Source organism: Notolabrus celidotus, chromosome 5, assembly GCF_009762535.1.
Source record: "Notolabrus celidotus isolate fNotCel1 chromosome 5, fNotCel1.pri, whole genome shotgun sequence".
Lineage (NCBI taxonomy): Eukaryota > Metazoa > Chordata > Actinopteri > Labriformes > Labridae > Notolabrus > Notolabrus celidotus.
Window position 1 is genome coordinate 26,435,079 of NC_048276.1, and position 26,799 is coordinate 26,461,877.

The 26,799-nt window shown below is 40.4% G+C and overlaps 1 protein-coding gene across 1 annotated transcript in view; it reads right to left on the minus strand.

Annotated features, from left to right (window-relative positions):
* Positions 1-26,799, minus strand: part of opcml (opioid binding protein/cell adhesion molecule-like) — a 232,020-nt gene that overhangs the window by 62,028 nt on the left and 143,193 nt on the right. Inside the window, exon 3 of the mRNA XM_034684416.1 lies at positions 4,752-4,877. Coding sequence (XP_034540307.1) covers positions 4,752-4,877 — 126 coding nt within the window. The remainder of the gene's footprint in view (positions 1-4,751; positions 4,878-26,799) is intronic.

Consider the following 26,799-nt stretch of genomic DNA (forward strand, 5'->3'; position numbering starts at 1 on the left):
GAGTACGGTAATTGAGCTCTCAGCCTGCAGAGAAAGTTGTGAGGCACAGACCCCCAAGCTCTCTGCCCGACTCCACTGGTCACACTATAACTTAAATATAAGACTCTTTGAATCAAAAGAGCACTCTATAAGGTTAATGTACCATAAAACAAACAATATACCCCCGTTTTCTGTGAATGCATGATTATGAAGTGAAGGAGAAAAGATGTGAAAAAAGTTGCGCAGTGTCGCTGTCTTTTCCAGCACAGCGTGCACTCAACTTTCAATGCATGGGGATGTGTTTTGTTAATAGGGTCAGGTTGGAATGATTTTCCAGGACTATATGTGCTTTTCCAGGACATTTTACTTTTTCTCCCATTTTCCAGGTATTTTCCAGTACTGGAAAACTGGTCAACTGTTTTCCAGGTTTTCCAGGACACGTGGGAACCCTGTTTGTTGTTCCTGTAAACATACACCAACAATAAAAAAAAACATGGCTGCCTTAAACCAGGGGTTTCAAGTGTGTGGGTTGGGACCCTCTGAGGGGTCACCAGACATTAGTTGGGGGTCGCGACATGTCTTTCAGAATTTAAATACTCAGTACTCAAAAATTTCATATATTAACAATTATTGTAAAAAATGGTTTTCTGCCCTTCTTTGTTGTCAGATGACTCCTAAGGTTAGGGTTAGTTACAAAGCATCAGTAGCAGCAGGTTAATTCATAACAGCATAGGAAACACAGACACATGTGCGTGTAGGTCGGCTATTTTTCTGCAGACCAGCTAAATGAAGTATGAAGCAACTTTTAATCACTCTGCAGGATAGTGGGGGTCGCAAGTCTTTGGCACCTTTGTTTGGGGGCTCGCGGGCTGAAAAGTTTGGGGACCCCTGGGCTCTCAAACTTTTTGGGGCCAGGGACCCCTTACAGGTGAGAAAATTTTCCAAGGACCCCCTCATAATTGTTATATGGATTAAGCACATGCTTACTACCATTTGCATCCTTGGATGCCTTTGGAACTGTTTATATTGTAAAACTTATCAATCTAAATACTTCAGACTTGTTCCATAGTGATAAACAGATATCACCTCAATTTGAATCATATAAATACCACTAGCATACTTTAAAACAGAGGGTCATTTTATTCCTTGCAGACTCAACATGACAGCATTTATACTTTTCAAGTAATTGATCTTAAAAGCTTTCAGAAAATGGACAGTAACAAGACTCACATATCCCTTCCAGCCACTAAATAAGAAGCCTTCTGCGCTTTCTCTGAAGCTGTTGCCAGGTTCACCATCTGTGTTTTCTGGCGGATGTATTCCTCGCTCTTTTGCTGGAAATTTTTTTTAATGACACAGCACAATTTTAGAATTTATTAGAATTGTATTATAATCACTTCACGGATCCCCTCCCTATGGTTCGCGGACCCCACTTTGAGAACCACTATCTTAAACAACCAAATGGTGACAGTTTCAGTGTTAACCTTGAGTTTATTACTGATGCATGTCTAAAAATATAAATCCTAACTGTGAAATTCATCACCTCATTTCATTTTGAAATCTGACCTTTTTTGTTGTTGTTTTTTTTTAGTTATATTATTAGTATTTTTGCCTTTAATGGATGGGACAGCTGAGGAGAGACAGGAAATGTGGGGAGAAAAGAGTGGAGGAAGACATGCAGCGAATGGCCGAGGCTAGGAGTCGAACCCACAACTGCTGGGGCCCCTAAACTGTATTGTCATCTACTTGCCGATATATTTCAGTCTAGTTTATCATTTGTGACTCTACTGTCGAGCCTTACACATGCAAAACAAAATCTAAAAGGCAACATAGAGCAACATGCTTTGAAGCATTTGGCCCCTGTCCAAGCTGCTGTTATTGATATGTTAGGAGTGAGAAGGTCTTCGTTTTGAGGATTTATTGATATGCACAGACCTGACTATGTTGCTTCAAGCAATCGTGCAATGGAAAAAATAATTCATTTAATCAGTGACATTGAATTTCACAATGACCTGCCTTTATTTGTGTTTATTAAATCAAGTGAGGCAGTGCACCTCAACAACTGCTTCAGCATTTCCATATTTCTTCAATGTTCACCGGAGCCCGTTTTCTCATTTCACTTGTCATATTTTTTTTTGCATCATCAGCTGCTACAGTACATTCGCTCGTGTTCCTGACACCGTGTGAGTGTGAAGATTTTAAATGATATGCCATGAAAAACAACACAAGGTGGCCGCAGAGCAGATTTTAGACTTTCTAGGAATGCTGTTCAACTGAGGGAGAGAACTGCTCACTTTGGTGCTGTGCGAACAGACACACACACTATCCTCTGAGGGAACAGTCCATTATCGCTGGTGACAAACATGAAAAGCAAACGGTGAGGAGCTAGCCGCGGAAATACCACTCTGCAGGAAAAACATTTAAGATTCTGACTGCCTGCAAGAATTTCTTCAGCGTCTTGCCACAGTCTCTCTTTTCATTAGAGCAACTCCAAGAAATGTCAAGTAAGATAACCCATTATCTTCCCTGTTGACAATAACACACACACACAGACACCAACACACACTCACACAGCGTACCAAGCTCCAGGGCTACAGAGGCCTGTATATTACTTTTCAAGTGTGGTTCTGTTGCTTCATTTGCAGCTTCTCCTGCTGCTGTGCATCAGCTCAGACTTTATAGTGACATCCTGTCTGAAGGAGAAACTAAAACAACATAAGCATTGACAATATTTCTGATTTTCATCTTGTGAAAAAGAAATACGATAAAATATTTCAGTATGTTTGTCTTTGCTGTTAAATCTGTCAATCTTCTGTTTTCTGAATCGCTCTCCTGATTTTCTTTTTTGTGTGTGTGTGTGTGTGTGTGTGTGTGTGTGTGTGTGTGTGTGTGTGTGTGTGTGTAAACTGAAGCTGAGCTCGCACAGATGCAGAGGAAATCAACATTAAACAGACATGACAGCTCATACCAGCTCAGTTCATTTTCATTCACTTTACAAAATGTGTCTTTGAAACTGATCCAGGCAGGGATTACTTAGTGCTACAACTAAATTATGAAAGTACTGAAATATAGGCATCTTATACACAGTAAAGTTACTTCTTATATAGTAAATTCACGAAACAACTCCAGAGGAAAGATAAATAGCCGGTGTACAGGACATGATACTGCCTTTAGTATGAGGCAGTCATTAAGGTTGTCCCTTTTGAATGTTTATAGTTCACAATCAGAACAAACACTCATTGTGTTTGGAGTAATAAACTGGAGAACGAGTAAATAAAGAGGCGGTGATGTTGTGGATGTCTGAGGTGTTTCAGGCTCACTGGGCTGTGAGAAGCAGATTCTGCTGGCTCCTCATAATGTGCAGCCTGAGAGGAACAGCTGGGCTGTAAGCATTCATGTCATGTTGAAGGCTGAACATCTGAATCCATACAGAAGCATTGCATGACTCACAGCTCTGAATGCTCAGTAGGAAGTATGAAGCCGACACAATTAGAGCACAGAAACGCTCGTTCCTCTCCCCCAGGCGGTGAGGTGCTACAGGAGTGACCGAAACAGCTGTTACTTCAAGCCAAATCAAGCCTGATCGGGGGTGGATCCTGTCAGGCCATAGGCCAGCAGCTTCAACCTCCTCAGTCAATCAGGTAGAAATAAAACAGACCAAATATTGATATTTACCATAAATGCTCCTGTTGCCATGTTAACACAGAGGCAACAGATTTATATCCCACTGGAGATACTCAGCCCACATGCAGGATATTCATGTGAAGCAAGTGTTAGAGGCGTGTGTGGTGTGTGGGAAAGTCAACATCAGGCTGTGTGTGTAGGAGGGCTGCTTCAGTCACCTTTACACCGAGGTAATGCTGAAGCAGCTTCTCCTGACACATTTGTTCAGTGAAAATTCTGGATTACATTTCACTTTTGGAAAAGAAGCTCCCTGACCAACAAAACAGAGTGAAGGCATGGAGTTTATCAATAGATGATGTAATAGTCCAAGTGACAGAAAAATGACCTTCAAAATCTACGTTAGCGTCTTCTTTTGTGCATTTCTGCTGAGAGAAGCTGTGGCCCAAAATAGTGACCCAAGATGGATTTTAAATGCCCAGTAATCCTGTTTCCAGTGACTCCAGTTTATGTTAATCATTCTCATACAAAGCTATAGACCTGGGGCAGCATGCAGAACGCTGTGTGGGTACACGTCTTAAACATTTTGTCTGCACAACACAGACATGTGGGTATACAGTCTTTATGTAAGATCTTTTAAGAAACACACACTGTATGCTGGTTCTGTTTTTCAATCATGCATAAGCCTCATTTCCTCTTTGTTTATTAACCATAATGGATAAAGCATCTGTTTCCATATCAGTAGATGTTCCTGTTCACTCCATGCTACTGGGAATAAGAAGAATGGAAGAGGAAGCACATTATATCTATTGTGAGGCACAGTTAGGCTGTCCAACAGCTGTCATTACACCCAACTGTTACGCACGGCTGTGGCTTTATTGCACCATTTCATCACAGAAAACCCATACACCTTCATAACAATGAATATTAAACTAGTGCTTTGCTTTCCTGGGTGAGATTAAAAGATCACACGTAGTCTGTAGTATTGGTGAGGTGAGGTGCATCACAAAGCTGTTCTAGATAAATATTGTATATGTTTGGGAAAAGGTGCACACATTTCTCTGTTATACACCTTTGATACGTGAAGCTGCAGCACCTTACATGCCTCTCCACTGAAGACTCAATAATCTGAAATAAAAGTTGTGTCTTACCTTTCGGAGAATGATGCTTCCAGATGATGTTTGCCTCGGGTCGACCGACTGCCAGGCACATGAGACTGGCACTGCTCCCCTCGTTCACTGTGATGTCTCTGGATATGTTAGTGATCCTGGCGGGTACTGTGGGGAGAAAGACAATCATGATTGATGTTTTCAGCTTAATTAATGAGTCATAAGAAAAGGGCTCTCTATTCCACATGATCAGAGAAGTGATGAGGTTAAAAATAATAACTCAATTAGCATGAAATTAGCTGACAAATTTGACAATTCTCTGACTTGCTGTGGAGCTGTACATGATTGATTTTCTTCATCTGTGCCACACCGCTCATTAGACGAGCATCAGACTGGCTTAGAGTGAGAATCATTTAATCTCTATAGCTGGACTAGCTTCTCCACTGTGTGTGTGTGTGTGTGTGTGTAGGTGTGTAAGTGTGTATGTATGTGATGATGAAGTGATGCATGAGATGATGGCCTCAAATCAGGAATCAGAAGTTGCTCGTTGTGTCAAATTTGTAATGTTTCTTTGGGTATTAATCACTGCTGAATAATAACTTGAAAACTGACATGGCCAATTCAGTGCACAACAAAGCTTCTCTAATAAATATTGATGACACTGGGTTTCAGTTGAATCATCATCGGGATTAATTTATTGGTCTGAAATGTTAGATCAGTTGTCATTGTTCTCTGCAGTGGTTTAACTTTAATGTAAAGTCCCTGTGAGGAGTTTCAGACTAATGTTAATATAATCTCACTCAAAGTTGTGAGAAAACTTGAAATATGTGCATAATTATGTTATTCAGACATTTAGCAGGACACCACCATGGCTGGAAGGGGTAACGTTAAACTGGTACGTCTACTTACTTTCTGTAAGCTAACTAACAATGAATAATAAATATGAGTTTATAAAGTTTAGTCATTGTTACGTTACAGTTAATAATTTGACGTAGCTACAAATCAACACATGACCTCATCACTCTGCATCCTGATTGAAGTTGAACAAAGAAAAGTAGGAAGATGAAGCTCTGAATTCATTCTTTCAGTTTACAAATAAGACACATCTTTACCACAGAGGTGATGGGAAATGCAGTTTTCATCCCTGAAAAACACTGCCGAGTTCATCCAGACGGGGCGCCAGAATCAACACAATATCAAAACTTGTGTCACAATTGGACGCACGTTTCTCCAACGATGTGTGGTTATGTAAGCTTCCTTTCAAATGTAACTGACGGTGATTAAGTCAAGTCAAGTCAACTCTATTTTTATGGCACATTTAAAAAACAGCCAATGTTGGCTAAAGTGCTTTACAACAAAAACAGATTCAAAAAGACAACAATAAACAACTCAAAATATATATATGTAGAATAGTAAGATCAAGTAAAGTATGTCCTGATGAGGAGAAGGCCAGCGAGAAGAGATAATGATTTAAATGGTTCAATATAGGGGGCAGATCTTACTTAAAGTGGTAAGCTATTCCAGAGATTGTGGGCAGCTATTGGAGAGGCTCAACTCACCCTGGTTTTAAGACAAGTTTTAGGCACATCCAGGAGAAGCTAGTTGGTTGACCTCAGTGCTTGAGCTGGAGCATAGTCATGGAGAAGATCAGCCAAGTAAGATGGTGCCAATCCATTAAGGTGATTATTACCTCACCAATTATTTCCAAACGCCTGCTTGTATGTGGTCAACAGCATGATGGAAAAATTCCATCCTGTTATAGTGACACTGTAGTAGAATGGTCAGTTGTTGTAACACAGGCCAAGAGACCACCTGTTACTAACTGTAACAAGGTGCTGAAATAACTGCAGATCTGATCAACCCTAAATGACATCAGTATGGTACATCCCTAAGACCTTTACGTTTTTGTGATTCATTTAGAGTACTTTGCTTAAAGGTGACATATCATGCAAAATCGACTTTTTAACAGTTCTCTACCTGAAATATGTTTCCCTGGCATGTCTACAAACCCCCCAAGAATGAAAAAAATCCATTCTGCCCCTGTTTTGATTTCTCCACCTTTCTGTAAATGCGTGTGAAACGAGCCGTTTCAGACTTCCGTGTTTTTGTTACGTCACAACAATATCCGGTCTGTCACAGAGTCAGAGCTCAGAGCTTGTTCAGCCCATAGACTGTATAAAATACAACTCAACTCATCCTCCGTTTTTCATTACCTGCACAAATGTGTGGTAACAAGGAGCTTAGGAGGGAGGCATGCTAGTTGTAGGCTGTCTTAATAAACACAAAGGTTGGTTTTACTCCCCACGTCTGCAGATTTGAAGATCTAGTGGATGATTTTTATTTATCATGGATAAGTGCTAGCGCTAGTTAGCATAGCTACATAGCTACATGTTTGTAGCTGTAGCTGTGTACCAAGGCACACGTCGACGTGCTGACAAATAAAACAACAAGAAACACTAAATCTGTGACCAATCCTTCAGAAAGGTCCTGCTGCCTTTCTGGCAGAGGTCGGTTTTACTCCCCACATCTGCAGATTTGAAGATCTAGTGGATGATTTTTATGTATCATGGATAAGTGCTAGCGCTAGTTAGCATAGCCACATAGCTACATGTTCGTAGCTGTAGCTGTGTACCAAGACCAAGCGGCAACCTCCGGTCTAAGAATATGAGTCAATGCGGAAGTGTTAAAATCTGGCTGGCTCCGGAAGTACCGGAAGTCACATACACATGAATGGGGAAAAGACGATCTTTGCAGCATTAATAAACATGTTTACAGCCTGGTACAAAAGATGAGTGTAGTCTGAATAGCTAATTTCTCGACGTCCTCTCACTGTGAGGGGGGTAAATTTTTTTCTAATTCGGCAATTCCGAAGATATTGAGATTACCAGTCTTCCAATGAGAGGCACAGCTGCCTGTGGGAACACTGCAGCTGTTGGCTAGGAGGCTCAAAGCCCGCCTCTTTACGTCACACTGGCTCGACAGAAGCAATATGGCTGCCGCAGCCGATTGGTCTCAAAACAGCTCTTCAGAAAGAGATGGGTGACGTCACAGATACTACGTCCATATTTTTTACAGTCTATGACCAAGACGCACGTGTTTGTAGCTGTAGCTGTGTACCAAGGCACACGTCGACGTGCTGACAAATAAAACAACAAGAAACACTAAATCTGTGACCAATCCTTCAGAAAGGTCCTGCTGCCTTTCTGGCAGAGGTCGGTTTTACTCCCCACGTCTGCAGATTTGAAGATCTAGTGGATGATTTTTATGGATAAGTGCTAGCGCTAGTTAGCATAGCCACATAGCTACATGTTCGTAGCTGTAGCTGTGTACCAAGACACACGTCGATATGCTGACAAATAAAACAACAAGTAACACAGCATCTGTGACCAATCCTTCAGAAAGGTCCTGCTGCCTTTCTGGCAGAGGTCGGTTTTACTCCCCAGGCCTGCAGATTTGAAGATCTAAGGGATGATTTTTATTTATCATGGAAAAGTGCTAGCGCTAGTTAGCATAGCCACATAGCTACATGTTCGTAGCTGTGTACCAAGACACACATCGACATACTGATAAATAAAACAACAAGAAATGCTAAATCTGTGACCAGTCGTTCAGAAAGGTCCTGCTACAGGCGCCTCTCCGTCAGGATCAGATTCTGGATTCAGAGATTCAGAGGGTTGAAGTAATGCGATTTGTGAGCAGCCGTGTATATTCAGCCAACATGTAAACATTAGATCAACGTGCTGGAGAGCCGAGGCCACATCAACTTCCTGAGGGGGCGTGGTCAGAGGGAAAACAGACTGTTGTGAGGCGGGCAGAAGAAGAGGGCTTTTCAGGCATGCCAAAATCTGATTTCAAAGTGTTTTTTTGAGCATAAACTTTAAAGACATGTTTTGGGGACCTCTTAGACCAATATATATATTGATGAAAAAAGCGTGATATATCACCTTTAAGCAGGCAACATCATTGGTTCTTTTGAGACACTTCTTTTGGCCACCCCCAAAAAAAGGTGATTTTTACATGACAATTGTTTTCTGCTAACAGTAGAGAGAGGCCGTGAAACATCAGGATGCATAGTGACAAATATGAATGTTCCCATATGAATGCCAGTGTTTTGATGAATGACGTCAGTATATGAAACATTTTTTCTACCCAAGAAAACATTTCTTTTTCTGCAAGAATGTTCCAAATCTTCTTCAACATTGCCTAAACTTAATTTTGTACATAATATTCTGATTAAGAATAAAGCAGAAAATAAAGTGGGATATGCCTGAGAAGATGTTTCTAAAGATTACTTGCCAACCAGGATAGAGACAACTGTAGCTCTACAAGTCATTCAAAAATCACAACTTTTAAACTTATGTGCATTTCTCCTTATTATTATTGTCTTCATGCCATGGTGCCAAGTCTCTCTATTCAAAAAATGTCACTTTAAAATCTGCAGGGAGCCAAAATCCAGAGAAAAATCTTTCATGCTAGTGTGCACTGTTAAGAGCATTACCACTGAACTAAACTAATAACATATTGAAGGTAAAATGCAACATGCTGAACTTGTAAGGGCCTCTGAATATAGAAGGAGATGTTTGGTGATTTGAGCACAGAGCAGCCAGCACTTTCTCAGCCAAACTGACCCCCGGCAGAGATGAATGAACAAGCATCTGTGTGCAGAGCAGCTGACAGGTCCTCCAGCTTGATAATGCCAGTGGCAAGGTGATTAAAAGCATAGCTCCCCTGCCACCGGGGCTGCTGGGCGATGTGACTGGAGGCCTGGGGACATGTCACTCTTCATGTGGCCACAGCCCAAGGGGTTGCAGCCAATAATTAATTAGAAAATGGAATCAAGAGGCGACACTGAATGAAAAGCGGATGCTTTCTCTGGGTGTTTGTTTAACATGTGGGCTCAGCTGATGCGGTTGCATTCCTTTGTGATTATTTCTTTTCTTTTCTTTGTTTTGTGTTTCAACTGTAATTGTGCTGGTGAATATGCTTCTTTCACTGGGAGCAGAGGAGCAGATGCAGAGCAGAAGTGCCACAATGTGTTGTTATCTGCAAGGTACAAGAACATGATGGTATACTAAGCATTGTTACGGCACCATATATTGTTGTCTGTCACAATATGAATTATACATATTTTGCATTTCACTAGTCAGAAAATACAATGGTGTCATGTGCTGAGGATCTCTTGGCTCCAACTTCCCCTCATAAGAATGTGACAAGATGTCTGGGAATATGGGTTTTTGAGGGTCAGGAGGATTCAAAGTATAAAGTTTTCAAAGTAGGCTGAATAAAAACTTCTGACTTTCCTCCTGGGATTCCTCCTAACCAGGTGGTGAAAGACAGACTCACAGACTCAAGCAAACACATCAAAAGATGTCCTGCTTTCAAACATGCAAAGTACCATAAAGCAATATTTACTCAAGCATTCAACATATGGTAGCACTTTGCGATGAAGTACACAAGACGTGAGTAGTTACAAAGCAACAAGTGCAGCACTGGGTCTTTATGCAATATAAGATTAGGGCTTCTGTCTCTCTATCACACTGTACATTTGTTTCTGATGTCAAAAAGGCTTGCTTACATGAGGTGTCAAACTGATGGGAAGCCTACAGAAGGGAGAGGCTTGCAAAACTCCAGCAGCAGATTGTTGTTTGTAAAATGCTTTTGCAATTACCCCAAAATAAAAGCAGGAATTGAGCGAGCGAAATGTAGAAAACCTTCCTAATTGGACCAGGCAGGTGACCTTGCTGTCTCTCTCTTATGCTCTTTGTCTGTATGTCAGCAAATGTTGGGTAATTTCATTCAATGCCAAAAGATCTAGCAAACCTAAGTATTCCCTATCCTGTGAATTGGGAGGGTTAGCAGTGTAGTGGCTGTGACGGAGGGCAGAGCAGAAGGAAGCGTGACTTCAGCTACAAACAAACCAAATCCAGCCCTTTAATGCACAATTTGGCAGAAGGGTGGATGTGTTTAATTGTTCTTTAGAAGTAGTTCGTGAACTTCTCCTTTTTCTGTTTCACTGCATGGTAATTTTTCAGCAATCTCTCTCTCCTCCCTCTATCTCTATGTCAACCACACTCGTTCACTCCGTCATTCCCTCCCGGCAGCGTCTGGTTGAAAATATGCGTAGATCTGCTTTTTCACAAGCTTCAGGGATTTTTCATATAATCGAACATAACAATAATTGATATTGTATTGTTTGAAAGCACATGGTAATGAACGTATCAAAGCATGGGCAAATCTGGCAACCTTAGTTTGTTTTTGTCATTAGCAAAGTAGCTTCAGCGATCACATGGATGTAGCGAGCATTCCAAACAGCATGGCAGAGAGAAACCCTTGTTTGAAGAGCACAACAGGGAAAGAGGGGCTGAGTAGATTTAACAAGCAAACAGGCAAAGAAGTTGGACTGAGGGCAATGTTTTGTTGAGCAAGAGACTGTCTTTGCTTTGAAATGTGAGTGTGTGTGGTTTTCAACCACTGTGGTGTTTATACTGGATAAACATCTACACTGGTGACATTTCTGGCACTGTGCCAATCTGCTTTTAAGCTTTCTGATTTCTGTATTTGCATGTTGCATCTCCAACGGCAACTTCTTTTTCACTTATTTGATCATTTATAGTAGTCATTATTTTTGTATTAATTAATCTGAACGAGTAGTTATATTTGTAAAAGTTGGCCCTTTAAATTTTGGTCTGTTGAATTTGAATGATTGGCCATTTTGTTCAAATTCAGTTGGTGAGGTTTGAATGTAACACTTGTTGTAATCTCTGTTTGTATTCCTCTACTGAGTCACAGCTTTAGAGTAAATCCAGTTTGATACTTTCCAATACTGCCCTATTTCTCTGAGTATTTTGAGCTGAGACTGTATGCGCCATAATTAAACCAGCAGCCAAAACCTTGAGTGGAAATGTTTTACATTCAGTTAAAATTAGCTCTGTGAGGCTTAACGCTCATTGCAGAGGAAACAAATCTGTTAGACAGTCTATATATAACTAAAGATGAAGAAATATCAAAAGACAAACACTAGTTTAAACACATGGATCTAGTCCACAAATGTCCAATTCAGATATCTGTCCTCGTAGTGCTGGAGCTAAAGACCAAAGTCAGGAAGATTCATCCTCTCTGAACCTTCATTGATACCTGCCTATCTGTTATATCTATCCATTGGTGGTTTTTAGTTTGTACCAAGCTTAGACTGAATATTTAAATGGACGCCACAAGTGTTCACGGACGGTGAAGTCAAAATATTTGTAGCTCCCCCTACTGATTGGCGTAAATACAAATAATATGTCATTACGGTTATTTCTTATCATGCAGATTTATGTCTGTGTCCACTTTTGGAGATGATGATGAAAAAAACTTAACTAACACTAACACAATGAACTTTCCATAACCATGAGTGTCTGCTTCAGATCAACTCCAGAATCTGTCTGCTGTGTGTCACAGCCACCTGAGGGGTCTTGTAAGTAAATGAAATGCGTCTCTTGGTGAGAGGAAAGGGTGTTATGTCACCCATCAGCCAGGTCACTTCTGTGCATGACTTGGCAATATGCCAGCTCCCATGAAGGCAATATCTTGTCTTCACATCTCACAATGGGAAGAGCATGGAGGATCAGTGATCTGTGGTGTCCATATTAATAAACAGTAAATGGTACTGTATGCTTTAGAATGTGGACAAACCATAGACTGTTTAAAATATGGACGTAGTATCAGTGACGTCACCAACTGTTTCTGAAGCGCTGTTTTGAGGCCAATCGTCAGCGGCAGCCATATTGCAGCTGTCGAGCGATTGTGACGTAAAGAGGCGGGCTTTGAGCCTCCTAGCCAACAGCTACAGTGTTCCTGCCTGTCAATCAAGTCAGCTGTGCCTCTCATTGGAAGACTCGTAATCTTAATACCTTCAAAAATTGCCATGTTAGAAAGAACCCCCCCCCCCCCTACAGTGTGTGCTGATCCAGACTACATTCGTCTTTTGTACCAGGCTGTAAACATGTTTATTTCTGCTGTAAAGATCGTCTTTTTTGAATTGGTGTGAATGTGGTTTCCGGTACTTCCGGAGCGAGCCTCAAGCGGATCCTCGATGAACTGCAGTTTTTAGCAATCACGCATTGGACTCATATTTTTAGACCTGAGGTTGCTGCTTGGGACAAACTCAGGAGGAGTTGCAGAGGTGTTGAGCTGGGTAGACTTATTTCTGCTCCTAATCAATGAATGCAGAGAGAAAGTCTAAACAATACTAATATAATGTTTGTTAATTACCCAACAGTTACCAATGTGAGCAAACGTTGGAAAGAAAACCTTTCTATTAGCAGGCAGAGACCTGAAGCAGCACCATGCTACAGGTGGGCAGCCGTCTGCCTTCACTGGTTGGGTAAAGTCAGCACGTTCAGACCTGAGACCTTGGTGGTCTACTGGGTAATGAGCTCCTTTTAAGATGAGAGCAAGTCCCTCCCCGAAAAAAATCACATCAGGTTTTTTGGGGCTGAAAACAAGAGGCAGTTCAAGGACCAGTTTACAACAATGTGGACGCTCTTTCTGACTGTCAGGGAGAAGGGAAACTCACCTAAGGCAAGTGTACAACTAGAGATAAAGATGGACTGAGATGCAATTATTGAAGTATTCATAAAATACATTTAAAGCTGAGAACATTTAACTATCACTCAGTTGATTCTTCAAAAAATAATACTGAAACATGTTTTAACTCGAGCTATCAACTGCTAGAGCAGCACTGACATCCCTTCCTTCTGAATGACAAATAACATGCTACTTCATCATGTTACATCAGAAGGTCCGATGTCAGACATAAATAGAGCCTGTTCATGGGACCTACTGATGTCTTATGTAATAGTTAAGTTAAAAGGAGTCAGAATATAAGACATGATATCTTTTTGGTAGCATGAAAAACCTGTTTCATATTTTCTGTGCTGACAGTGACATGAGAGCAGAGCCTGCATCTGAGGAGCTCTGCTGAAATACTGTGTCACTGTAAACGGCCGCACGAGACTGAAGAGTGGTTGTGTTAATTCTGCAGTACAACAGTTGGCACCACGGTGCGTTTATGAAACACTGAAAATGTTATTTTAAAAAAGAAGTGCAAAAAGAGAGGCGTTGCTCAGGATTGTTTGAGGATAAGCCTAAACCTTTGACATCTACCAACATCAAAGCCTCTGCTCCTGCACCAACATTCACCAAATCTATAATGGATGCTAACTCCTCTTTCATAACAATTACCATGCATATAAAACATCAAAGGAATCACTGTCAGGGAGTTTTATAATCTGCCATCTCACCTTGAAACAATAGACATCTGTGACAGATATCTGGGTAACATTCAGTGTTCTTGTCATTGGTTATTGTTAATTCAGAGGCACAGCCAACTCCAAGAGAAGGTACAAGGAAGAGATCCAAAGATTCCAGCCAGGAAAGTGTGATAAAACACTTGGGGGGGGGCTGCTCATGCTTTAATGAGGTGGAAATAAACTAGATTAGTGATCCCACTGGCTGGGAGAAAGCACACACGGTGACACCTGCCTTCAAACTTCCAAGCTCTCTCAGTTCAAAGGCAGCTTTTCATATGGGACCCATTCCATCTCTGAATCCAGGATCCAGTCCAAAGTGGTGACAGCCGCACTGAAGTGAAACCAAATGGCAGAGTATGATGTACTGGGTAAACATGTTACCTTGTGATCAGCTTGAGAAAAGCTCTGCACTCTGCTGCAGAGGGCTACATGCCCACAAATCTTTTGGGAGCAGAGAATTTAAACTCTGCTGCAGGCGGGAGAGGACAGTCCAAAAACTCCTTGCAGGATATTTTGGAGATGTGTTTGAAAATATTTTCTTTTAGTTATTGTCACTGACTGTGTAACCTAAACTAGTAAGAATGACATTTGTTTGAACACGTTTTTTTATCCTGAAGATTAACACTCTAAACTACTCCACCAGTGCTTTCATCTGTATTTTCACTCATAATGACATCAGTTTATCTGAATATTTTTCATAGAATCTATACCAACTAAGGTTATGAATTTATCAATACATCATGATGTTTGATTAAATCATTTATATTGACTCAAAAATGTGATCTATTATATCATGTGTGAGGAGTCCTCACACTGGACCATTTCTACCAGCAAAAAGTATTATTATAAAATTAAATATTTGCATTTTTATTTGGTGCTCATCTGATTGTAAACACTAAAGATCACATGTACCTTGTGCTTATTTGAAATACTGATTATTGTATTATTCTAGGGAAAATAGAAAACATGTAACCCTTAGCAAAACCCACACTCATCAACAACCAGCCCTATAACTTCATCACCATGGTAATGGATATAAAACGTGTTTCTTGCTTACAGACATACTTTTGATCTATTCATAAAACAATTAACAGGGGAAATAATAGTCAATAAAAAAAAATTCTGTTATACTAATGCTACTTTTGAGTGACGTCTGTTGAACCTTTTTCAATAACACAAGCGCAGTGTCAAAGACGAGCACAATATTGACAAAGTAACTCTCAGTGTGAATAAATCTATAATATAATAGTGTTAATCTATAAAGTCAACATGTCCCATTATGCAGGGTCCCTTTAAAGGGCGTTGGGATGCAGGGCTTGGTGAGGGAATCATCCCAGTACAGGGTCAGGTGTGTGTGTCGAATTGGCCCTGATAAAAGCCAGGTGTGGGAAGCTTACATAAATCCTTCGGTCCCAGCTCTCTGTGCTGACTCATTAACTCACCATAAGAGGTAGTGAGAGGTTCATTCAGTGTTTTTTTGTGTTATGCCATGGTCTGTGAGTTCACAGAATCACCACCAGAACCTGTATGCATGATTTGTCAACCATTGCTTGTTTCTGTCAGTGTGGACCGTTGATGGTGGAGAGAACACTTCAAACCCAGCCATTTGTCTACCTGTGAGTTTAGTTTTTGGTCTGCTGCTCTGCAGCTGTGGATTAGTCCCCTAGGTGGGGCATTATTTAGTAAAAATTAACATTTTTATTTTGAGGCCATTATTATTTTGGTATTTCCCTCTAATACCCAATATGTAGCTCACACTTTTTGGTGGGTATTTCTTTGTGATTACTCTATGACACCTGGTTCTCCAGCTTTTTAAGTGTATGTCTTTAGCAACATATGATCTAATAAAGCAGCAGATCCAAGAAATGAAGGCTCTGTGGTAAATGGAGATGGTTATGCAAAAAACGATCTACTCTTGGCATATGTGTTGTCATTGGTAAACCAAGCCCAAAATATAATTGTTGTTCCAATGGGCACACATACAAGGTACACACACAAAGTTTGGTTGCAGTCCGTAACCAATCAGGATGGTAGCATGATGCTCTACAAACATCAATGTCTTGCTAAGTTTTACCCGGAGTAGGCAGCATCCTCTGTTATTTCTTACAGGTCATGCAGCCTGTTGAGGAGAGCATTGGGATTGGTATCCCTTGGTTTCCTGAAACCCAAGACTATAACTCTGCTGTATGCTGACGGTCTTGAAATCTTTTCAGAAGCGGGGCGGTAATGATCACAAATCCAGCAGGGGGGACAATGAAAACAGTCTCCCCTGCAGAGCTACGTACACGCTGGGGTTCCTAATTCCTTGTTTCCAAACTCAGACTTTTACTTGTGATTTATTGATGAGCTGACTAGTGTTTATTGGCAACCCTTTCGATTTGTGTTAATTTCCTGGCCTTTGCAATTCTTACCTGAGAGAATGTCATGTGGACTGATCTAATGTTCTCTTGTGCCACCAGATTAAAAGTGCATTTAGTTGTTCAAAAAATAGGCTAAAATCCACTCTCACTAAAAGCTTGCAGGGTTTCTGTAGCCTGTCTCTGAATGCCTCTAGTCTCTGTGAGCTGAAGAAAGCCTTTTGAAGAGGAAACTGAAAATATTCACTTGAGGTCAAAGGTCATACTTGCTGAAATCTAATTTCCGTTGAAGGAATAAATGTTCCCATAAAGCTGCTATGTCTCCGGTCATCACTCACTCTTATACTGCATTGATTGTGACTACTTTGTATCTGCATAAAATGGTGAGTTATACATCAATCTATCAATACAACAATGGCAGAATAATTGGTCGAGGTGGGATGTGTCTTTTAAAGGCATGTAAATAAATGTATACTACCCCTGTAACTAAATCCAATTAGATTACATTTTTTTAATCCTTTAAGCTAACTGCTGGTATCAGAACTAGAAGGAGCTCAGGGTGCACTGTGGTCTTCAACCTCAAGTTTTATTTTTGTGTTAATAAGTGGATGTAGTAAGTCATGATCACTCTCTCTCCACTACTTTGGGTTTTACAAGTCCTGCATTGTTACTACAAGCTACAGTCTTAGCTTGATTGTTTGTCAGAGTAAAGGCTGATTTATACTGAGAGCGCCTGGTAGTGATGACAACAATAAGTCACTCTTCTAAATTGATAGCACTGCAGCTTCTTTCACAGTCCAACCTCCCTAAAGGATCCTGTGGTCAGTGACAGTCCGCCTGTGCTGAGAGGAATTACAGCAGCCATTATTAATTTCAATACAAGTCTCTCACATCATGTCAATAATTTCTGTTAAACACACTTAATGGACCAATTAATCAAATTATTGATCAGTGCTGAGTGCACAGCATCATTAATGTTTTTGGCAGATCTCTGCCTTTGAACACCAGCTGGAAGAGAGAGAGAGAGAGAGAGAGAGAGAGAGAGAGAGAGAGAGAGAGAGAGAGAGAGAGAGAGAGAGAGAGAGAGAGAGAGAGAGAGAGAGAGATCTGTACTCTTCAACCTCACCTGAGAAATATTACAGTGATGTTGTAAAAAAGTTTTCAGGAATCACTAAATGGAATATAAAATGTAAAGAGACTTGTAACTTATAGTGAACCAACATCACAATACCCATAAGGTCATCAGAAATAAGTAACATCTAAATATATCGTTATAACTTCTTATTACCCGACAGACTTACTGATCTCTCAGCTTTGTAAGACGCTTGATTCTGATTGGTCAAAATCCCTTGCAACGGTTATTAACTTTCACTAACATGAGCAACGCCAGAGGCAGCCTTCAAATCAATCCGTAGAAAAGGGGTTACAGCACATTTGCTTCTGCTTGTTGACACCATAGACCACAAATTGAGGTAAAACCATCACTTTCCGTTAGCATCATATAGGTAAACAATGTAGCTAGAAATGTTAGTTTCGGTTAGCATGCTAAAATTGTCAGGCTACGGACATTTTCTCATTGGATCCTGCCCAGCAATATTAGCAACAGCAGAAGAACGGGTGAGTGCAACTTTAGGCTACTTTTTGCTACAAACAAACTTAAATCACGAGCGGTGGTGATGATAGTTGCAGGGTTAAAAGTTGTGACATTTGCCTTGTTTATTTTTAAAGGTGTGTGAACCGCAGAGCTCAGAAGAGAAGGAGAGCTGGATGAGGAGACATTCATGTTAAATTGACTACAACAAATAGATAAGAATCCATCACCATGAAATGCTAACTGTTGTGGAATCCCTGGGACAATTTAAAAAAAAAAACTGTATATAAATCACTTTAAATCAATAAAATTATCTTTTAATTAATGTTTTTTGCCAACATATCTTATATTTTCAGTTAGTAGCCAGGTAATAAGCGGGATAATGAATGATTAGCAGGTAGTTATGGGAAATAGAACCCTTTAATCACCTGCTAACCATATATTATCCCTCAAATAAATGATCACAATGTTCCAAAGGCAGACTGAAATGTTAAAGGCTGTAATTAATGCCTTTGTTTTTATGCCACTTGATAAACTTCAGCTTTGATTTCTCATGTGTTATTGGCAAGCACATAAGGTGCTGTAAAACTGGTTATTTGCAGCATTATCGTGCTTGACAGGAAATGTGGTGCACAGCATGTTCCCGAATGCTACGACAGAAATGTGAATATTTCCATATGGGGTGTTTGTAATCCTGTAATGTCATACTTGAATTTTCCATCTAGAAACGACTTACATCTGCTGACTGGTAAAAGTAATATGAGGTTGATTTTACATGGACAAAAGTGCATCATTCGAATTCTCTGCATGTCTCATATTCAACACATGCTAACAGGGTACAAATCAAATGACTGGCAGTGTTATGATAGCTGCAGAGAACTATCATTGAGATGGAAAGTTCTCTCACCTAGTCCTGCTTTCATGTCATCATCTGCTGTCTTTTAACACCTGCTGTCATGTTGTCTCAACAGATTTGAAGGTGTGTGCCAGATTAAGATGCAACGTGTCCTGCAGTGCACAAAGACACTTTAAATAGTTTCCTCTAAGCAAAAGGAAGTGTGACACAGTCTGATTAACAGAACAACAGCCAAACCAAGAAGAAAAGAAAAGTAATTTACCTCTACCACACACATTTCCTGTGTGGAGAATTAAGTTCAAAACTGTGCCTGAGCTAGATCATAAGTCTACAGGTAGACATCCCCACTCCTGGTTTCCAATTGAACCAGGCTGTAAACATGTTTATTAATGCTGCAAAGATCGTCTTTTTCCCATTCATGTCTATGTAGTTTCCGGTGTTTCTGCAGCAAGCCTCAAGTGGATTCTCGATGTATTGCAGTTTATAACACTTCCGCATGGGCTTCTTCGTTTGAGACCGGAGGTTGCCGCTTGGGCAAGACACTGAACCCCAAATTCCCCGCTGTTCAGCGGTGTCTGAACGTGTATGACTGAGATTAGCTAATATTGATGGGCATTTACTATATAGCAGCCTTTATCATCAGTGAGTGAATATTGTGTGAATTGGTGAATGTGACAAGTAGTGTAAAAGAGCTTTGAGTGGTCAGAAAGACAGGAAAAGTGCTATATAAGTACAAGTTAATTTACTATTTATCAAATTCTAAGACAGTTTAGGTAACCCTCCAGGGTCTATTTTGCTGAGCACCAAGTAAAGAAAAGACACCACATAGCCATAGTTAAGCCAATAAATTCAACTTGTGGTTTAGGGTTACAAATGAATTACAAAATATATGGTTAGAGTTTCAATAAGTCATGGATAATGTATAGTGAACAGGCGGTTATGCAAATTAGAATCCTGACTAGGGCTGAGCAGGAACTCAATGTGAAGTGTAACTCACCCGTTCACTGAACGGGACTTCAATGTTGACATTTCTGTCCTCTCACAGCTCTCCTTCTTGTCAGAGCTTTGAAGTTGACACACCTTTAAACAGGGCAAGTGTCTCAACTTGGAACATAGTTGCTGTTATCACTACCTCTTATGGTTTAAGTGACTTCAGCTGAGAGATGCTCTCATCAGCTCTGTTGCCGTTGCCTGGATTGCAGGCCAGGATGGAGCTCCACTTTCCCTATCAGAGATTGTTCAGGTCCAGTAGTTCCTCAGGCTGCTCTCACATCTGTGCCTGCTAACTGTCATCCTTTCCCCGTTCTCAAGGCCAGACTGAGACGACACTAACCTTTTTACCACAGTGTCAACCGGTAGAGTGTAGGACTCCTCTATGTTGATAGACCTGATATGACGGGGGATCAGGTTTCCCTTAGCGTCACTTTTGATGTTGTGAATTTACCACCATCACAGGGTTTTGGCCTATCAACAGTGTTACACCAAGCTAGCTAAATAAGAAGCTAAAACAATATGGTATGTCAATTACTAAAAAAAAAGTCACATCAAAAGTATAAGCTTGAAGACACAGCTCTGAGAAAATGTTACAGAGGTAATAAAAGAGTCTTTTTTGAAGTGCTGGGCCAGTGACCATACTGCTGCTTTTAATGACTAAGAATAGAGCAGGCAGACACACTGATGGTTGCACATTTGTGAAAACATTTCACTCAGAGTGAGCAGTTCGATTAAAATGTTTTCTAGATAAAAGTGTCTTTTATGTAATGTATTTCTATTTGAATAATCTTTAATGTAAGTATTTCCATGTAGTTATACAATCTCTTAAACAAAGGATTGCTGGCGGTGGGCCGCAGTGGAATTAAAGTTTCAGATAACGGGGAAAAAAAACAGAACAATAAGAATAGAAATGAGATCAAACATTGAATTAGCAGTGATCAGCACATTGTCGGCTGCCTGCAGGAGTTCTAAAGCTGTAATGAGTTATGCAACCATCTTTTATAAGCTAATAATTGCAAATCACGGCTCTGACAACAAAGAAAGTAAAGACATCTTACAGCACTGCAGAGATATACCATCAAAACACTGAACCATCATTAAGCTTCTTACAGTCCCTTCCTGCTGCAGACTTCAAAACTGTTCTCACTTCCTCAGTTATGAAATCAAACTTGAGTTGAACCACATAAGTCATCCACTTCCTACCTGATGAAATGTGTGTGCTTGGCCTGCAGGGGTAATATATCTGGCTAAATGATCAAACCTGCTGACTGTTTGATCTGTTGTGTTTTTTGATTGAAGAGAGAACCTGGACAAAGACTGTATGCTGATTTTGTCTTGATTAAAGCAAATGAAGAAAATGAAAATGCTCCCTACACTGAAGGCCTGATCTACTACGATCCCAAATAACGAGCGCTAATTTGCGTGTGCAAATAATAATTTTGCACATGCTATTTCTGGGCGTGTTGCGGGTGATCTACTAAGACTACATGCACAAATGATAACGAGTGCAAAAGTGGTGCGGACCGCCCTATTTTACGAGGATTTTGCGTGTGCCATCGGCTGTCCCCATGGAGAGTTTGAGAGAGCAGAGTGGCCTTAAGCGATAAATGAAGTTTGAAGACATGGAGTTGGAGATCTTTGTGGAGGAGGGAAATAAACACATTGGTGAACTCCAGCAGAGACATCTCAGCATTAGAAATGTGATTTGAGAGGCCATCTGTGAAAAGATGAATGCTGTGAGAAAAAACAGAAGATCTGCCGATGAAATAACTATACTCTACTCCAAAACGCAATCATTGTTTTGATGGAGTTTAGAGAGCGATTTGATGAGGCTTAGTGTGCCACTCTTGCTTTAGAAAAGTTAGGCGTCACTTGGATGAAGACAGTCGCCTCACTGTCCCAGAGAGCAACTTTCGGGTGAACGTTTTTAATGCCTGATATCATCATCCAGCAACGGTCCCACAGATTCACCAGCTTAAATGGAACTGTGAACATGTTTGAGGCAATTCACCCCAACACACTACCCCAAGCACAAGATGAGGAGTTAAGCAGAGCTGCCTGGCGCATCTCAGTGAGAGCTCATTCTCCAAGCTAAAACTAACTAAAAACCCCTTGATGAGCACGATGGGACAGAATAGACTGAGTGGACATGTCATGTTATCTATTGAGAATGACAGAGCAAAGAAAATGGACATACAGCGCATCGTGGACAATTCCGCGGAGCTTAAGGCTCGTCCAAACAGTGGTGAGTAGGCCGAGTACTTCATATTGATTTTTTGTTTGTATGTGAACATGTGGGCCGCTGTGCCAATTTTATTAAACTGTATAGCTGTTGATACAGTGACCTACTGTGCTCTTATTATATGAAAAAGTTAAAGTGGGTGTCAGAATGATGCGGTCGCTATCCGTGGTGCTGAACTGCTTTGAATTTGTGTTGTTTCATTATTATTATTATTTTTTGTTCTCTTGGTTTGATTGACTAAAAAATGTAGTAATGCTTGTAAGCCCAGCTGTTGCGGGCATGTTCTAAAGTTATGATGAGCTTTACAGTGACCGCAGCCATGTGTGCGTAACGCTGTGACATTTTGCACCTGCCTTTCAAACGTGCTAAATTTAGACGAAAATACAGCGCGCTATCTGCTTCAGGTTTGATAAATCACATTGCCTGTGCTAGATGATTACATTTGCATCTCCTCCTCCCAGTATTTTGCACGTTCTGATGATCTACATGTATTCTGCTTATTCATGAAGGCAAACACGCTAAATGATTTGCGAGAGCTATTTTGCTCATTTGACAGACGCAATCCTCGGTGCTCCCAGTTAGTACACCTGCTTTGCGCGCGCTAACAAGTTTGCACGTGTTTTTATACACACAAACCTTTAGTAGATCGGGCCCTGAGTCTCATACTTGTGCAGGTCATCAGACCTCTTCCCTCAGCTAGCGTGGCAAAGACTGAAATGTTGCTTACACTTAAAATAGTAAAAGGCTAGAGTGCTTATAAATGATAGGGAAAATAAAATGTCTACTTTCTAAATGCTTTTGATTACATATAAATTCCAAGCAGGCTAAATGTAAAAAGTATAAGTATTATCATAAATGATGACCAGACACATTGCACCTGTCAGTTCAATTTAATAAGAAATGCAGAACTGGGTTGCTGGTGGCCTAACAGTCTAAGCACACTACACACAGAGGATATAGTCCTCATCGCAGAGGTCGCCGGTTCGGCTCCCGGCCGCGATCATTTGCTGCATGTCTTCCCCCGCTCTCTACTCTCCACATTTCCTGTCTTTTTACAGCTATCCTATCAATAAAGTCAAAAATGCCCAAAGAAAAAAAAGAAATGCGGAACTGCTCTTGAACATTTTGCCTCTTACACACAGGCAGAAACAACGTTTGCAAAATGTATCATTGACCTTCAAAACAGCAATGTTAAACCATGTCCAAGAAATAATCCATACCTCCCTTCTGTTAACATTGAACTGTTATTGGAACCAATCACCAATCGTTGGCTATCCTCTGACGTCACTAAGTGATATCTGCCTCTGGAAACAACATTTAAGTAATTCCAGTGAAGCTGGCGGTTAGAAGTCAATAACTTCCAGCAAAGACTAACTATTTTTGTGCACGATTGTAGATGCAAACCATCTTTTCTGTTCTACTTCACCTCTTGGAGAAGCACCTGTCATCTGTAGTGGACAGTACCATCACAGAGGCTTCAATCTAACGAACTTCAGCGGTATATGACCCTGAAAAGAAAAATGTTTTCCTGTCATTTACAAACAATTTACAGGTGTAAAGCTAGCCAAAGTAACAATCATGATAGAGATGTGTAAAAAGTCAAAATTACAAATAGAACTCACATCACTCAACAACTCAGGATTGTAGGCATTAAGAGCATAATAAAATGTAAGATATGATGACGCAATAAGCAAAAACACCAGTGTAGGACAGACCCATGTTAATTTTGTAACTCAACCTTACATTGCATTCTTAAAAACAGACTTTGTACATGAAAACTCATGCTCCTCAGGATTTGGTGAATAAACACAGGAATACAATAATAACACCATTATTACTCTTATGAGGAGGAGGTTTCTCGGGTCAGCGAAAGGTCCACAGCTCAGAACATGTCTGCCAGCGGGAATTGAGCCTTTTATAAAGACAAGGAGGCCATTCACCTTTTTGATATTATCAGGCTGTGAGGTGATGCCCTTATTTTGCTCACTTCATGTTCCTCTAAACCTAGACTCTGAAAGGGCACCAGAGAGATCTGCTCATCATCTCCCGTAAGGTGCACATTACTGGCAGATAACAGATCGAGGAAGACCAGGATCCTACTTTCATCCTACACATCAGCATGTTTCCAAGTGTCAGCTTTAATCCTCTACCACAGAGGAGTAAAGATTTACTGATCAGATGTTAGCTCTTGTTATGTCCCATAAGGATCGTTCATATGAGCCTTTGTGTTATTCAAATCCCTGATATTAAAATACCACACATATTTAGGCGTAAGATCAAGCTTTACTGTTGGCAGGCTAAAGCACAACTGAGTGTCCAAAAAAACACTACCACTGGGATTGGAGTGAGATACATCTGTTTTGTGGTATTACATTAACACTCTGAGCATATCAGAGAAGCTTACAGTCATTTGTGAACAACCACAGATTTACATTAAATGTCATTTCTGCAATGGATCCAAATTCCAAGTAGCTAAAAATAAGACCATCTAAATGCCATGGTCTCAAAGTTAAGCCTCGCCCAGATGAAAAGTGTCAGATTTTGGCATCAGCAAGTAGTCTTTCAAATGGCTAACGGCAAACTAGAGGCAAGAAGTGATGCATCAAAACAGTCTAATGCGGCTCCCAGCTCCCACTCACGACTCAATTCAATTTAAAAGATCCGATGCTGCAAGCAGGCCACAAAAATACTGTTATTGAAAAGGAAACATATGAGGTGAAGTATACAGGTCCTCCTGAGGGGACGCTTGTGTGTGATAAATTAAGACAAATGACCCTTACTGTGTGTTAGAAGGGACATGACTGAGCATTCAGGGGAGAAGACGAAGAAAATAACTTTAGGGATGACCCATGATCGTGTATTTCAAGATGCTTCATGTTTGCAAGACTGACCCAAGAGTGTCCCCAGTTTTGCAGATACCCTATCAAATATTCAGTCAAGACTTCAGTCTGAAAGGATCTGGGGGTTTTAATTGATGATATACTGTTTCTGCCACTCGTCTGTGCTGTACTTATTCAATGCTGTACTAAAAAATGCTTGATACTGTACATGGAGCCCTGAGATATCACCTCCAAATTGCTCTCGGTATGCTCTGTAGGAGGACGTTATATACACAAAGTACTTCTTGAGTCTACATTCACAAAATAACAATGACGGCATGAAAAAAGAAACAACATGTTGCTCTCTTTAGGTAAAACCCTTTCTCTGTTTTTCCCTTTGAATCTGGTGTCCTCTCTTCTTCTGCTTCCTGCTGCTGTGAGTGCATCAGCAGCTTCACAGCACAGCGTCTCTCTGAATCAACAGACATTCAAGTCCCTATTATCTGAGTCCAAGTCCTCTAGGTTGAGTCTTAGGCTGTGCTAAAGAGGAGAACTGTGTCTTGACTCTGCTGAGAGATGACAGACAAATCAAAGAGGTCTACATCTTGGATGGATAAACACACAGTTTGTCTCTCCTCCTCAGGCATCCTGTTGGGAACTGTTGCTGAACAAGGCGGCACATGGACATGCATGCAGGTGAACACATGTGCCAGCCCATGCTTCAAAGTGAATAAATTACCAGAGCCTCATAAAAATAACCTAACAAAAACAATAAAACAGTCAATAAATCCTCCTCCTTTTACCGTTCAGATGCTGTCAATGCTGAAGTTTCAGCCAAAGTCTAAATAATGAGTCCAGGCCGAGTCCCACTCCTGACCTTGAGTACTACAACACTGACTCTGAAACCTTTTGAGTTGTTTATTTACAAGCATATGTATAAAAAAACTGTTCATCCTTACACAAGCAGAGTTATAGTTCATTTTCCTTTACGTGAACAAACTTGAGTGTTGCTGAAATCTGTCTGTCTTCTCAAAATGATCGACAGTGCCCCAACAACCTTGAAAGTGTGTGATACTTGAAGTTAGCACCAATGGTAAACATGTTTTCAATAAACAGCTCCTGACTTTACAGTACATTATTTTATAGATGAACTCAGTGCTTTAACAGAGGTCACAACCCACGATCTGCTGGATATGTTTACCTTATCAAAACACACTGCTGAAGTGGAAGACTGAGCTGAAGAACGAACTCTACATACATTACTGTATATCTTTACAGTATATTGCTGTAAATAGCAGTAAATTATGGTAAAATGTTCTGTCACTACTGTTATTTTTAAAAGTTTTTTAACTGCTCTGGTGGAATCTGCACAGTTATAGCAGAAAGAAGAACACAAGTGGCTACTGCTAAGTCATCATCACCTCAATAGAAAGAGTAAGAATAATATTTATTTCAATTCATCTTAAATCGAGATATTTTAAATGTAGTAACATAGGCTGAGACCCAAACAGCTAACACAAACTTAAAATGACTTCAATATGATTGGTTGATGCAGACTTATATAACCCCTGTCAAATTGAATAAATATAACAGCAATATACCAGACAGTTGCTTTAAATGTAATTATGCTCAAGGAACTTTTATACATTGTATTTGGCAGTGCGACAGAGGTAAGAACTTTTGGAGGGAGATGATCAATAAAGTCAGTACTATTTTGTCAGTGACCACTCCATTAGACTCCAAGATGATATTGTTACACATGTATCCGACTTCTCTTAATTTGAAAACTAAACAATGCAAGTTTATTGATTTTGCTATACTGCAAGCAAAACAAACATTGGCCTTTAACTGGAAGAAAAAATGATGCACCGACAATTAGTGCTTGGATTTAAAATTTGGCACAGTGTATGTCAATGGAGAGAATACCATATACCTTGAA